Raw genomic sequence first — 14,550 nt, 5'->3', positions numbered from 1 at the left:
GAAAAGGGCTCATTCCGTGTATAAGGTGCATTTCTCTTTTAATCTGTATGGCAGGTTGGTCTATACCTTAATGTGTGCCAGGTGGTTTCTTTTAAACAAATGAGTTGTTTTCTTGAAACAAAGATGTTGTCCTACAGAACATCTGAAAGGAACACACCTATATGAGTTTGACCACTGGTCATGGTCTATGAGAATTGGGTATTCTCTAGAAACTCATGAAGGGCCTGGAGTACGACTTATAAGCTCCAAACCGCGGGGATGCTTTTGCAGCCTAGTACCAGTGTAGGGCTCTGGTCAAATTTGTTTGCACAAAACTGGCAATTCAAGGCATAGTCCATTGCACAGTTGTGAATAAGTGTAGCCTTTGTCCTAGATAGAAGTTCAACTTAACAGTCTCTGTCGAATACTGGTATATCAATGAGGGAATGAGGGTATTTCTAGTGTGGCTTGAATTTCTTGGTGGGGATTGTTGGAGTAATGGGCTTGGCCCATTACTTCTAAAGCATTAAAAGAATTTAAAGCCCACTATTAATGCTAGGGAATCAATGCTTAATTCCGTACCGGGAATTGAGGAGGATCTCAACCGACTTAAAAGGTGGACTTCGTGTACACCACTTGTGAAGCCGGTAAGAGGAGGATGGTGAACCACACGCGCGCGCGCGCTCGCTCGCCTCACCGGGCCGGGCCGGGCCGTGGCCGTGGCCGAGGCAGAGACGAGGCGAGGCGAGGCGCGGCGCGGCGCGGCCGGCCAGCCGGATGGGCGGTGCGGTGCGCGTGCGCGTGCGCGGCCGGACATGACGTGCAGGTGCCGGTGCGGTGCGGTGCGGTGCGATGTGATGGCTATTTTGCCGTTGACAGCAATTAATCGTGCGATTAAACGTGCAATTAAATCTGTAATTAATGGCCATAACCGCATCACCTAAATGATTCTGATGGTGTCCAGGTTCAACGATCCTGAGCACCTGAGTCACTATATAAGAAGTGCCATTCCCCTCATCCATTCTGCACCAGAGCACTGAGGCAATTCGGCTCCTCTCTTCTCCCTCTCCAGTTGCAACAACTGAGTTCCCCAACGCTAATTTCTGCGCGCACAGAATTAGCGTGAGCAGGCCTCCGAAACCTTGCTCGCCTTGAGATCCTGCACGGGATAGGCGGGCAATCAGGTTTTCGGGTAACGCTTTAGCGTGACTGCTCAAAAATACAAAGGCTTTGCCCGATTGAACTACTACTTCCTGGTGGACGAGCCGAACGACTACGTCGACTACATCTTGGTGACCGTTCGCGGGACTGCACTGCGAACTTCTTCCTGCACCGATTTAGTTCGACTACTTCGACTGAGGCCAACCGAGTAGATGTCTACTCCAGTTGGTAACAGCGCAGCCAATGCCTCCGGCAACGGCCCCGCTTCAGGGTACTCCCTGAAACTTTAGTTATTTATATTGTTTATGCTTATTTGTGTGATAAGTATAAACATGTTCACATGTTTTATTTTACTCCTTAACTGTGTGATAAGTATAAACATGTTCACATGTTTTATTTTACTCCTTAAAGTCTTAAAAATATTGCTAGTTTATATATTTAATTTTGGAATTAAATTGTGCCCGAAATTGCCTAAATTTTTCTACACCCTTTTTGGCGTCTTTTTTTTGTGAAATGATTTAAAGAGTACAGGCAACCTTTTGAACCTCCGTCCACATGAGAAGTTCTCTGTGAGCGTTATGCACTAAAAAGCGTGCATGTTTCTGCATCAACTATATTCAGCTAATAAGCAATCTTTATGTCATGTCGATTATATGCATGATAGTACTGATGCTGTAGTCCTCTGATTGGGACCATATTAGAAAGGACAGGTAGGTTGTGCATGAGTTGCAGGGTATATAGTTCCAACGCCTGGGTTTTTTGTGTGCTTTTTGGGACCTTGGGTTTTGACATACTTTGCTCAGACAGTGACAGGTAAAAGATAGTAGTAAAAGGCAAGAACAGTATAGTTCTTAGTTTCTATATATTCTGAAGTTGTGCTGTGGGTACCCATTTTATCTGTGGTTACTTGATTGTTTGCTTAAAATTTGCATCAGGAAACAGTTAAGATGCTTCAATTTTGGCCAGATTCACCCAGTCTGCAGAAGCATACGAAAGAGATGTTGAGACACCAAGGTTGGCAGAGTTTTGTGTATACAGAAGCATACAAGGCAGAGGGCGACTCATCACAAAAAGATGAAGAGTTTCATTGAAGACTGAACTGCTAAATTTGAGTGAATAAAAAGGTTACATTTTTCTCCAGGATCTCTAGGATGCAATAAGGGGATGTCCAAAATTGTAGCTTTAACACAGCCTGCTTCTCATGAATACGCCTCAATGTAAGCAACATATTGAGTATATATCTTCTTTCAAATTTCAAACTAGAAAGATTGAAAGAAGATTGTCCCCAAAATTTGCTGTGAGCCGAGGAGGCTGGGCAGATGAGTCAGGGCGCCAGGAGGTCCGGCGTGGAGAAGAGATCATCGAGGTCACCGAGATCACCGAAGTCGCAGTGGCGACTCCCCGCCGGCGCCGTTGCCGGCAGTGAAAAGTCGATGAATTCGAGGGGCTCCCGGTGAAACCACAAGGATCCCGTCGCGTCGTCACCGACGGATGACTGGGGCGACGGAGGAGACGCCATGGGGCTCTCTGGCCGTCCTTGGGAGGTCATCACCGGCCGATCAGATGGAGGGGCCGATGATGTGGAGGTCTCCGACATGACGGCGGAGGAGGTTGCCGAGACGGAGATGCAGGACGGAGGAGGGAAGTTTGTGACGGCCCGGCGGCCGCGGAGGCGGAGCGCGGCCGAGTCGTAGGCGGCGGCGGCCTCCTCGGCGGTGTCGAAGGTGCCTAGCCAGACGCGCTTGTGCAGATTGGGGCCGCGGATCTCGGCGGCCCACTTCCCCCACGGGCGGCGGTGCACGCAGCGGAAGCGCCGGTGGCCCGTGCCCGTCCCATGGGGCAGGCCCTCCCCACTGGGCGTCCGCTGCTTGTCCATGGTGGGGTGGTGATCGCGTGCCACCGTCGTGTTCATCTTCCCCAGGCCGATGTGCTTGTGGTGGTGGTCGTCGGCATCGAGGAAGCGGGTGGCGTCCATCATGAGCTCAGCGCCATGAATATGAATTTGGTGGCAGCCATGGGGGAGTGACGGATGGGATTGGGAGGTTTTGGGAGGGTTTGGGGCTTTTTTTTGGCTAACCAGTCCGGACTCGGGAGGGGAAAGCATCTAATTTAGAGTCTAATATAAAGCGACTCCCCTTGCATTCGTCCCTTCTCCTTCACTGGTCCCGCGGAACCGGTGTTCGCTGGGCCCACACGTCAGTAACTTATATAGGTGCGCGTGCGGGTTTCCGAGGTGAGGGGCCCAGCTGGCTGCAGGCAGACCCCTGACGTGTCAAAAGCAGGGTTTACCAAATCGGTGGGAACCGGTCCGGTTTGACCGGTTACCGGTCAAACCGGTCTGGACCGGTTCCGGTTTCGGTCGGTACCCAACCGGCCAAAATTTAAAATTTAAATTTAAATTCAAAAAATGAAAAATTCCCAAAAAATGAAAAATTCCTAAAAAATTTCTAAAAATACTTCAAGTTGTGATGAATCTAATGGTATCAAATTTTCTCAAAAATTCGTTTATTTAGTATAGTTTGCGGGGATTTAAAGTTAAATCAAAAAAGAAAAAGAAAAAATGAGCCGGCCCACTAAGGCCCACCAGTCAAACCGGTCAAACCGGCCGGTAAACCGGTTACACGGGAGCTTTTGAATTTGGATTTGAATTCAAACCGGTCAAACCGACCGGTAAACCGGTCGGAACCGGTTGCATGGGAACTTTTGAATTTATTTGAATTTGGATTTGAATTCAACCGGTTTCCACCGGTTACCAGTCCAACTGGTCCGGTAAACCGGAACCGGTGGCCGGTGGTTTGGGTTAACCGGTCGGGAAAAAAAACCCTGGTCACAGGGACCCTTTGGTGGGTGCTTTTCGTTTTGTTTTGTTTTTTTCTCTTCCCTTCTCGCTCCGCTTCTCTCCAATCCTCCATTCCTCTCTTCAAAAAAAAATCTCCATTCCTCCACGTGTTTCTGAGACAGTTGGCTGTGAAGAGTTGTGAAATTAAAATAAAAAAAATTACTTCTTTTTTTGGGTAAAAAAACTGATATTGTTTCGGTCGGAGTGGAGGTGTAAAGTTTTATTTGATTTTGTCCCTTCCCGTGAATTCGACAAGACTGCTAGTTTGGTTCACCCTTGGCATATCTTCCCGGCACAAGCAAGCATCCCTCGTTTGGATGCTGCCCTCGCCTGGGCTTGCCTGCCCAGTAAGCGATTGCAGCCCCAGACGATCGATTTGGGGGCATTGCCTGGCATCGGATGCCTAGCAGGCAGCATCCAATTTTGATCCCTCCACAATTGAAGACGAGGTAGTGCTAAAGGATGTTGCTAACGGATGCATGTGCATCTTTTAACCAAACTCACTACATACATCCCTTCTTCAACCTCCCTCCGTTTTCTTCCTCCTCCCGCCCCGCTTGTCCCCCTCCTTCCTCCTGCAGCCGCCGGCCCGCTGCTGTCGCCGCGCATTCGCCCCCGTCCCCGGCTCCGGCGGCGTCTCACCGCCTCCGCCGCTGCCCTCGCGCTAACGGGCGGGGCCGGGCTCCCCCGCCGCCGCCCTCCTCTCCCATCTCCGACGGTGACACGCCGCCAGATCTGCCGCCGCCGGCCAGCTCCACGCGAACCAATCGTGCTTCCCGCCCGTGCCGCCACCACCGCCACCCGCCTGCCTCCTCCGCCCCGCCGTCCCGCCCCCGCGCCCGCCACCACCGCCTAGCCGGCGCCCTCCCCGGGACCTCCTCCTAGATCCGGAGGAGAAGGACCCCAGCAACCCCACCCCCTAAACCCTGGGAGTTCGCCAGCAGTGGCGCTCGCATGTGGGTGAGGAGGGCGACGACGTGTGCAGTCGAAATGACCAAATCATGCATATGCAGAATCTAGATTTTACCTAATAGTTATTGCATTTATTCAGCAAAAAAAGATCTAAAAGTTCTAGAATTTCTGATCTGATTGCACGAGAGACGACGGGATGACATGGCCACGGCTCTGCTGGGTAGCCAACTAGCCATCCACATACAGTCCACAACCAGAGCATATACAAGGACATCTCCAACGACAGATCAAACATGTATTTCGCCATCCATGTCCGGGCATCGATAAGTTGTTGATAAATTCATAAAACCTCACAATGGCATTGTCAACTCTAAAAAGAACACCAAAGGTCAATTGCCAGCTCTTTTATATATAGTAACAAGTAACAACTGCATCTTTAACTATTTCGGGAACCTTTCAGAACCCTTCCATCATAGAGATGTTATATGGTATCAAACATACTCCTGGAGAAATGCTGGTGCCACACCCAAACAACAAAGAGAACCAATTTCGAGCATGCACATCCATGCTAACTTCATGGCCTGGTTATACTACGCAGAATACACAGTAAGCACCACCATTCATATCAGAACAAGATCTACATGGAAACACCACATTGAGCATATAAGTACTATAATATATAGTACTCCCCCGGCTCCAAATTGTAGATTGTTTTGGCTTTTCTAGGTAAATTCATTTTTTATGCATCTAGAGATACGCTATGTCTAGATACATTGCAAAAATAATATATCTTCAAAGGCCAAAACGACCTACAATTAAGAACAGAGGAATGGAGTGCTAATCATTATCAAAGGGTCCCGAGCTTCTCCAACAGTAATGCCAAAAGTAGAGAGCATCTTTCAATTGTTATTTTAATGGACATGTCTCAAGTAACACCACAAAGGTCAAAGGGATGCATCAGACACATGCCAGACATCGTATATTAGCCACTTCAGTAGGAACGCATGACTGTACCAAGATTTGCTTTACCCTTTTTAGCAGTTTTGCTCAGTACAGAACAGTATAAGCACCGGCAGAACAAGTCCCTGCATATAGACGTGCAAGTGGATCCTTTCTTCAGGTCCCACAATTTCCTGCTAATGCTTCACCTGTGTTTTCAACTTATCCGTATCACCTGCATTTGACAAAAGAGTACAAAATCACATGATGTGGCTTTGATGACAATTTTTTTTAATGAAAACTAATGTGAACATGCGCCTCCACTAATACAGTTTTAAAGATATTATTCATGTCATCTTTTTGCATCATTGATCGATCCTCCAGGGTATAAGATATTCTTCATTAACATATTCTATCACAAGACTCCACTCTCTTAGAAAAGGAATTCTTCATTTGTCACATGAATGTGGAAATCACATAATGCAGTCCCCATATACCAATCCCTCAAACTGGTAGCATTGCATGGGCTTTTAGCTTCCATATAAGAAAACCTTCGTGTTTGAGTATGACGACTGTGTTGCACACCTGTGTCAGCTCATGGGATTAAAAAATTAAGGATATTTTAGGCCCTCCTCGTAACTTAAAAAGTATCATTGTAGTGCTTTACATGATTTAAGACTCAAGTTATCTACTGAACATATAGACGAGGGTAAGAAACTAAGAATGTATAGCTAGCTATTCGCAGTCTAGGAGAAATAATTTTATTTTTCTAAGAAAACATCAAAGTATTTTATCTAATCTATTTCTAAAGCTGCAAGAGAAGAAAAAAAACGGTGAGTACACGTACCCTTGGAGAAAATCCAGGTTGCTGGGACGTCTCCACTCTTCCATGATACCATAGGCAATGGTGAATATACCTTCCCGTCTTTCATGTCATATACACCACAAGATGTAGTAATTTTCTTCCACATCGAACCAGTGTAATCATCCAGGAAGAAGATACAATGCCGTGACAGATCATATGGAGACACACGGACAGCCCTTGAGCACCCTTGGCCCAAGGAACAACGCCTGGTCATTCCCCAAATTCCTCACCTCAGTCCACAAGTGATGCTCAAAATCTGCCTCAAACACTTCAAACTCGCTGCTACCAGCCACAAAAGTGACACCATCTCTTCTTCCAAACGTGGGCTCTGTTTTGTAAGAAATTTTTCTGCAAATCATTAGCAGTGTGCCATGGGATTCAAGGAGGTAGGGCCAACGCAAAGAATATCGCTCGGGTAGCCAGGACACTCCCTCAATGAGGAGCTCAATTCGAGACACCCTTGGCTCATTGCTGTCATGCTCATCCACAATGTCGTCTATGGCAACAACATCCTGAGAGGTAGTGATGTTTTCAAGAGCATAGAGCTTCCCTTGGAGGAATACCATGTCTGAGATCCACCTGCACTGCTCATGCGCGCTCACTGATGACCATGCGGCAGCCCCTGGTCGGCAGAGTGCAATTGTACCGATTGCCCCAACAGCCAGCACAGCAGCTATGAGCGAGGCGCGTGGAGCACACGACTAGAGATAGCACGGATATCTCGCACACGTCCTGGTTGTGCATCCACGTGCCCGGCATCTCTCATCTTCTGCGACCATACATACAATCTTCGGCGACTTCCACAGGATCTTCGTAATAGCTGCTATGTTACACGGATACTAGTACGGGTATCGGATACGCGGATACGCACTTTCCCAAAAAACACTGATACGGGGATACGGCTAGGATAATTAATAATTATATATAAATATCACATAGATATTTAGCAAGTGAGATTTTACTCTTGAGTAACTTCCCCTATACTCAGATGTGCAATATTTGCATGTCCATATAACATTACCTACCTCTATAACTAGCATTCTCGAAAAGCACAACTGATTCCACAAGGGGTTCTTCAGTTGCTGCTCATCTAGTTCTACAGTTCTATTGCAGCAAGTTCATCATTTTGTATCATCTCTTACTATCAAAATAGCATTTGGGTGGGCTGATTACTGCTTTGGGCTGTATTCCATCTGGCCCAAAAGTATCGGATACGCGTATCCAAGCAAATACGTATCCGTTTTTTCAAGATACGGCTAGGAACGTATCCGAGGCGTATCCGGAGCGTATCTGTATCCGATACATATCGGATACGGATACGCCACCTTCTAGGAGTATCCGCGTAACAGAGAGTAGCTGTATGAAGACCAGGGGTTCATCAAGAAGCAGCTGTTGTCATCGAGCGACAAGAGAAGCCACTCGCCACAAGAGTTGTGGTAGCGCACGCCGTCCGGCACCACGAAGGTCTTGCTATCAGGGAAGCTGATGACGTTGCCACTGGGAAGCACGAGCAACGGCAGGGGCAGGCGGCACTGCCGCGCCGCGGAGGCCCACTGGCGGCAAACGTACGACAGGAAAGAAGGCTCGGTCGACGCGGGTAGGAAGACGAAGGAACACCAAGCCGAGGAGGTCTGGAGGGAGGTCAGACCATGGTAGCGAGCTTTGATTTTGTGACATCCTGAAAACAAGAACACGGCACGATCAGCCAGCGAAGTGAGCGAACAAACAAGCAAAAGGGCGTGTATGCATAGAAACAAACACCTGGTGGGCATGCAATGGAACCAAGTCAGTTTTGAACCAGATGAAGAAAGGATCTCACCTTTTGAGTGTAGATCTTCTACTCCAATCACATCACTTGCTAAAGGCAAACTGAGGATGATCTTCTATCCCAATCAAATCTCACATGTCTTAAAACTGAAATTGTAGGAACAAGTGTCAGTTTTCTTTTTTTACATTTATGATTAATAATCAAAATAATAGAGCGGCAGAGTAACACATTCTATTGCAAAAGTACTTTTTTGTGCTGAAATGATATCATAAATGAGAACATATACCCATTGAAAAGCATTTTGATCCATATACCCACAAAATGATATAAAGAACATTGAGAGCCAATAACACTCAGATTTGACAATCTAGAAAGCAGATTATGAAATTTCAGTTCCCTATTTATAATTTCTGAATGTCTAAAGCTATATACATTAATCAGGACATGTTAGTTAACCTCACAAGTGGCTCAGAAAATTTCTATGAACCAAAAGTAATCATTAAGATTTTTTTTTCTTAAAGACCTACACAAGTAAATAAATCTGTAAATATAACCAAAGTAGCTAGCAGTTCCCTTACTGCAACTTCGAAAAAACAGTGGTTAGAATGGCCACAGAACTCCACTATAAGTACAACACATAGAAATGCTGAAAGATGACACAGTTTTGAAACTTGCTTAACCAATTATATGAATTACCACAGATAGCATTCAGATTCTGATCAAACGATCTTGAAATTACCAGAACAAGCAAAATATTGGGCAGGGTTCAAGCCTCAGCTATAGTTCTAAGTTCTAAGCTGACAAAAAAAAGGAGACAATTTCAGCAGAGATATGGTCATACAGTTTCCGAATAACCTCCACGCAATCATTTTAGTTATTGCAAGATACAAGCATATAGCAAGTCTGTAACAAACTAAATTGAGGAAGCGAGGAGATGCAGCAGGCCACCAACAGGAAGCCCCTCTGCATAATAATCTTCTGGTGCACGTTTGCGCGGCGCCTTCACGGGCGAGCAGTCTGTCGCCGGGAAGCAGCAGCGGCACATCTGCACTGCGGGGAAGCGAGGGCCTAGGAGAAAGCGCGCGGACGCTCTGTTCAGGCACCATTGTCTCGCACTCGAGCTCGTAGCTCCTCAAAAGTTGAACCGTGTCTAGTCGAGCTCCAGCACGAACCCCGCCTCGGCTGTCGTCCACTCCAAAGAACGGCTGGATCAGGACGGCGCCGACGACGCGGAGGCCTGTTGCTAACCAAATCAAGAACCCTAACCTACCGGAGGAGAGGAGACGGGTAGGGACACAGCGACGCGAATGTTACCGGCGAGAAGGCGGCTGTTGGAGCGGAAAGCCGCTGCCGGGGAGGTCGCCGCGTTGCCGTCGCGCTGCCGCCAAACCACCGAAGCGGAGACGCGGCGATTTTTATTACGAAGAAAAATAGGATTAGTGATCAATTTATTATTAGATTTATTACATCACTAGACAGTTACGAATCTCTCGAAGGGGCCATTCACGAAGGCCTTTCTGTTCGTGAACAGACACCCTTTCCTCTTGTACATATAAATACTGTGGTCCAAACCATCAATCAACACAACAATCATTCACTCTCATTCTTTCATTCCACAACACGTTATCAGTCACGTAATTCTCCGCTGGGCAAAACACAGGCATGTTCGCCTCATGTTGGAACTCGCCGAGTTCTGTCCCCTCGAAGCAAACCCGCTAAGAGCAAGAAAGAACTCGCCGAGTTCTTGCGCAACAGGGAGAGCGAGAACACGACGGGGAACAAGATCCTCTGCAGTCGATGGATGCTGACTTTCCTCTGCAGTCGCCGTGATCCACCGTCCAACAGCAATCCAACGCCTCGCTCCCAGATGGCTCGCGCGTTGCTCCCTGCAAGAGGCTGGCTCGCATTTTTCGATAGAGCTCGCTCGCGGCCCCTGGGTGACGACGGCTCGATTCCCCTTCCCTTGTCCTCTTCTCCTGCTTACCGCTCGCCGCGGTCGCGCCGGCGGAGGAGGCAGCGGCGGGCGAGCAGGGCTCGGGCGGCAGCTGGAGCGAGGGAGGGCGGAGCAGTGCGCAGCCGGTCGGGGTTGAAGGAGAGGTCGGCAGCGGCTCCATCGGCGGCGGGCGAGCTCCCGCGGGTGAGCAAGGCGGCGGTCGAGCTCCCTCGGGAGGCTGAGCTAACACAAGAGCTGGGTCACTCGCTGCCGGCCGGTGTGCGCATTGCCAGCGAGCTACCGCGGGGTGGTGTGCGCATTGCCAGTGAGCTACCGCGGGGTTCTGCGGGCGGATCGTCCGGCGGCCGTGTACGCGTTGCGCTTGCGCGCGCGCATGGCGCAGTTGTCGCCCAGGATCCCGTCCGCGGTTCACCACTGGCCGGAGGGGGGCCACCACGAGGCCGCGGCGTGGGTGGACGACTTTGCCGAGTTCGCAGCGTCGCAGCGGGGCGCGCGCACCGCAGGTCGCTCAGCGACTCGGTGGCCTTCGTCGAGGTGGCGCCCGCGGACAGCGCGGCCGGCGAGTTCGAGCGCCTCGACGACGACCAGCTCAGGTCCATGTTCCCCGACGAGGCTGGTGGCGGGTCGTCGTCCGTGCCGGGGTCTGAGAATGGCGGCATCAGCGACAAGCGCGGCGGCGATGCTCCCACGGGCGGTGCCACCAATGTCTACGATGACGAGCGGAACGAGGCCGCGGATGCGGAGGCGCCAGCGACGGGGCAGGCTGCCGCCTCCACAGTGCTAATCCGGGACCCCAAGAGGGCGAAGAGGTGAGCCCGATCGAGCCCATGCCTGCAGACGCGTCTTGTGCAAGTGCAAGCAACCACATCTAGCTTGCTGTGTAGCCTGAAATGCTTGTCGAATCGGCAGTCCTTCGCCGTCGCTACAGCGGCGAGCAGTAAGCATGAGAAGAGGACAGGGGAAGGGGGAATCGAGCCGTCGTCAGCCGCGAGCGAGCTGAGCCAGACTCTTGCAGGGAGCAGCGCTCGAGCCATCTGGGAGCGAGGCATTGGATTGCTGCTGGACAGTGGATCACGGCGACTGCAGAGAAAAGTCAGCATGCGCCGACTGCAGAGGATCTCGTTCCCACGAGGGAGCCCTGCCGGACTCACGCCCCTGGAACTCGCCGAGAACAAAGTACAGAGGAACGCGACGAGAGCACAGGGCTACGAGGTCTACACTTCGACAAGTAAGAACATACTTACGATTTCTTGCACTGGAGGACGATTTTCTTATTCTTCCAAACCATTGGAGGACGCCAGAACTCGACTGCACGCCGCCACGACATCTGCTTCCGCAATTCTCTAGATGCCATGGCCATCGTCCTGCAGGATGCCATGGCCAATTTGGTCTGCTTCAACCATCGCGGGCGACCCTGGGTGTCTCGCTATGAAAGTCCTCGTCGACGAGGAACTCCGGCACCACCACTTCAACGACGCCCCGCATCTCCACCACCGGCGGTCGGCGCTCCTCCATGGCAGCGGCGCCGCGGCACACGCCATCGGCGGCCAGCGCTCCCCCGCCCGCGGCAACCCGCCGCGCAGGGGCTCTCCTCCGGCCGGTAGAGACCGGCGGCCCGCTTCGCGGGGAGGAGGTGGATCAAGGCGTCGGCGACGGAGGCGCCCATAGGCGTCGGCGGCGGCGCTCGACGACGGAGGCGCACGGCCGCGGCAGTGCACGCCGGCGGCGGTGGCGCCAAGGCACAACAGGCGGCGGCGTTGGGGGCGCTGGGCGCGGCGGCGCCCTCTGGCCTCCGCATCAGCGAAGCCCTCCGGCGCGCATACGGCGGCGCAGCGGGCGGCGCATGCGCTAGGCGGCGGCGCGCCCAAGGGGCGGCAGCGCAGACCCCCAAACCGCACCGCCCCTCCTCCCTTTCGTTTTCCGGCCAGGTCGGCTTGCAGGCCGAACCGTGGCGGGCCGCATACGGGCCATACCAGGCCGGCGCGCCGCAGCGAGCCAGGCCGCTGGCAGGCCGCCCGCAGGCTGGCCGAGCCGGGCCGTTGGCAGGCTGGCCCAACCAAGCCGAGCCCCTCTCTATCTTCAGTATTTTTGCAAAAAGGCCCCTAAATATTTACAGATTTACATATTCTAGTATATTCTGTACTATATGGTTATATTTGAGGCCTTTGATTGTTTTTGTTAATCTTTAGAATACTTTAAATTTGCGTAATTGTTATAGTTAAACTATCAACTTTAGAAAATAGCACCAATGTAATGTTAAGATTATGATTACCGCAGTAATTATACATTACGTGATCCGCAGATCTCACATTGGTTACGCAAATATTATTTTAGAACAATATTTCCATGTGCAATTTATTTTATTTTATTTATATCATTACAAATATAGCACTTCATTTATATTCTACATCATGTAGTAATATATACAAAATTAAAATTAAGGTATATAAATCTAAATTTTTGGAAAAACACAAGGTAATGGAGATCTAGGCATCGGCTGCGATAAATTCTTTACAAATTTATTTGCCCTGAGACCATGCGTTTAGACAGCAAATTACTTGCCCATTACTAAAGGTCTACATCTTATGATGACTACCTATAATGTGCATATTCAAATATTCTATGCAATTAAATTTGTATAAATATGACTATCAAGTCATTAATTCCCGGAGGAAAACAATAAATAGTTGCACTATACATATACCTTTATTTATGATTCAAGAATCATCTTGATTTTATTATTTTACAAAAATTTACACACAGTAAATTTTAAATTTACCACAGTAAATTAATTCTATACATGATCTTTCATGTAGCTAGTCAACAAAGATTTCACTGAAATTGCAGCAGATGGTCACAACTATTTACTCTGGGCTATAAATGTCAAAATAATGCTAACAGCAAAAGGTTTTATTGATGACATCAATAAACCTAATACACAAGCCCATATTTCAGACACAACCAAATATAATACATTACTTCTTGAGACATCATCTTCACATATATCTCAAGATATGGGTAAAGAATCCACGTAAATTTTGAGTTGCATTCAATATATACATAGGGCAATCATTTTGCCAGAAGCATGGCACGAGTAGTCACTACTTCGCCTTATGAAGTTCAAATCTATCACATAATCCAATTTCTGCAGTATCAAAGATTTGTTGCAAGCTTCAGCTTTGTGATCATTATAGATGATGCAGAAATGATCGAAAAGTCATTATCTATATTTTTCCTTTTTCAAATAGGTTATTGCAACAGCAATACCGTTGGTACAACTACGCCAAATATTCTGATCTCATACTTGACCTACTCCATGCTAAAAATATGATGAGCTCTTAATAAAGAACCATCAATTATACCCTGCAGGGCTCAGCGCCACTGTCTGAAAATTTCTACAATAATCAGAATACCAAGACAAAATTTGGTTGCATGAAATTCAAATTGAATTTCAAGGGAAAATTAAGCATCATCACAAAACCAGGGTCCTAAGAAAGGCAAAAGCACTTTCATAAAAATAATTCAATATGACAACTCTCAAATTTGTCAAAGGTGTAATTGATACAAATATACAATCACATCACTAAAAGTGCAACAATATTTGGTTGAATTATATTTGAAATCCGTTGGCAAACAAGTTCAAAGGGATAAGTTGAAGCTCACTTCACTACTCCACCTATTGACATCAGTTGCTCCAAAGATATTTCTATGGAAAACAATAAAGATGTTCTACAAAACATGATAATGAGGAGATCCCATTACATGGAACTACATATTGAGCACTGACAACATGGTCATGGAATTTCAATCCAACGACATATTTTGGAGACACAACCTAATCTCCATAATCCCTAGAAACTTGATTATCTAGCCATATTTATATTGTGTTGTAAATATTTGTTGTTAAAGATTATCCTACAGGAACAACCCAAATGAATGAAGGAATTCATTTAGTGGACATGGTGGAAATTAGATACTTCCAAACTCTCACAAAGAGTAAAGAAAATTCCACACAAATCGCATGCTGCGATATTGTGATCATTGGTTTTGGTCAAACCACATAAATTTTCCCTGTGGGTACACAATTAACAATTGAGGATATACTCATATCCCAATTTAAATAGTACCCTATT

The 14,550-nt window shown here is 48.3% G+C and overlaps 1 protein-coding gene, 2 long non-coding RNA genes and 1 pseudogene across 3 annotated transcripts; 1 reads left to right on the top strand and 3 right to left on the bottom strand.

Moving 5' to 3' along the window:
* Nucleotides 1–2,201: 2,201 nt before the first annotated feature.
* LOC120658714 (ethylene-responsive transcription factor 12-like) lies at nt 2,202–3,172 on the bottom strand. The gene has a single exon (XM_039936943.1). The coding sequence runs from the start codon at nt 3,116–3,118 to the stop codon at nt 2,465–2,467; it is 654 nt and encodes a 217-aa protein (XP_039792877.1). The 5' UTR covers nt 3,119–3,172; the 3' UTR covers nt 2,202–2,464.
* A 2,582-nt stretch (nt 3,173–5,754) lies between these two features.
* LOC120659726 lies at nt 5,755–7,517 on the bottom strand. Its single transcript, XR_005669152.1, has 2 exons — nt 6,678–7,517; nt 5,755–6,065 (listed from the first exon to the last, which is right to left on the bottom strand). It is a non-coding gene; the product is annotated as an uncharacterized LOC120659726 (long non-coding RNA).
* Nucleotides 7,518–7,826: 309 nt separating this feature from the next.
* Nucleotides 7,827–9,883, bottom strand: LOC120659725. The gene is made up of 3 exons (XR_005669151.1): nt 9,778–9,883; nt 8,515–8,609; nt 7,827–8,373 (listed from the first exon to the last, which is right to left on the bottom strand). It is a non-coding gene; the product is annotated as an uncharacterized LOC120659725 (long non-coding RNA).
* Nucleotides 9,884–10,325: 442 nt separating this feature from the next.
* On the top strand, nt 10,326–11,230 carry LOC120659724 (annotated as a pseudogene).
* Nucleotides 11,231–14,550: the final 3,320 nt, after the last annotated feature.

Source organism: Panicum virgatum, chromosome 2N, assembly GCF_016808335.1.
Source record: "Panicum virgatum strain AP13 chromosome 2N, P.virgatum_v5, whole genome shotgun sequence".
Classification (NCBI taxonomy): Eukaryota; Viridiplantae; Streptophyta; class Magnoliopsida; order Poales; family Poaceae; genus Panicum; species Panicum virgatum.
Note: the sequence above shows the minus strand (reverse complement) of the source record. Positions and strands in the feature narration are given on the sequence as shown.

What these genes read in the sequence shown, in the direction of transcription:
- LOC120658714 (XM_039936943.1), bottom strand. Translation starts at nt 3,118, where the DNA reads ATGATGGACGCCACCCGCTTCCTCGATGCCGACGACCACCACCACAAG.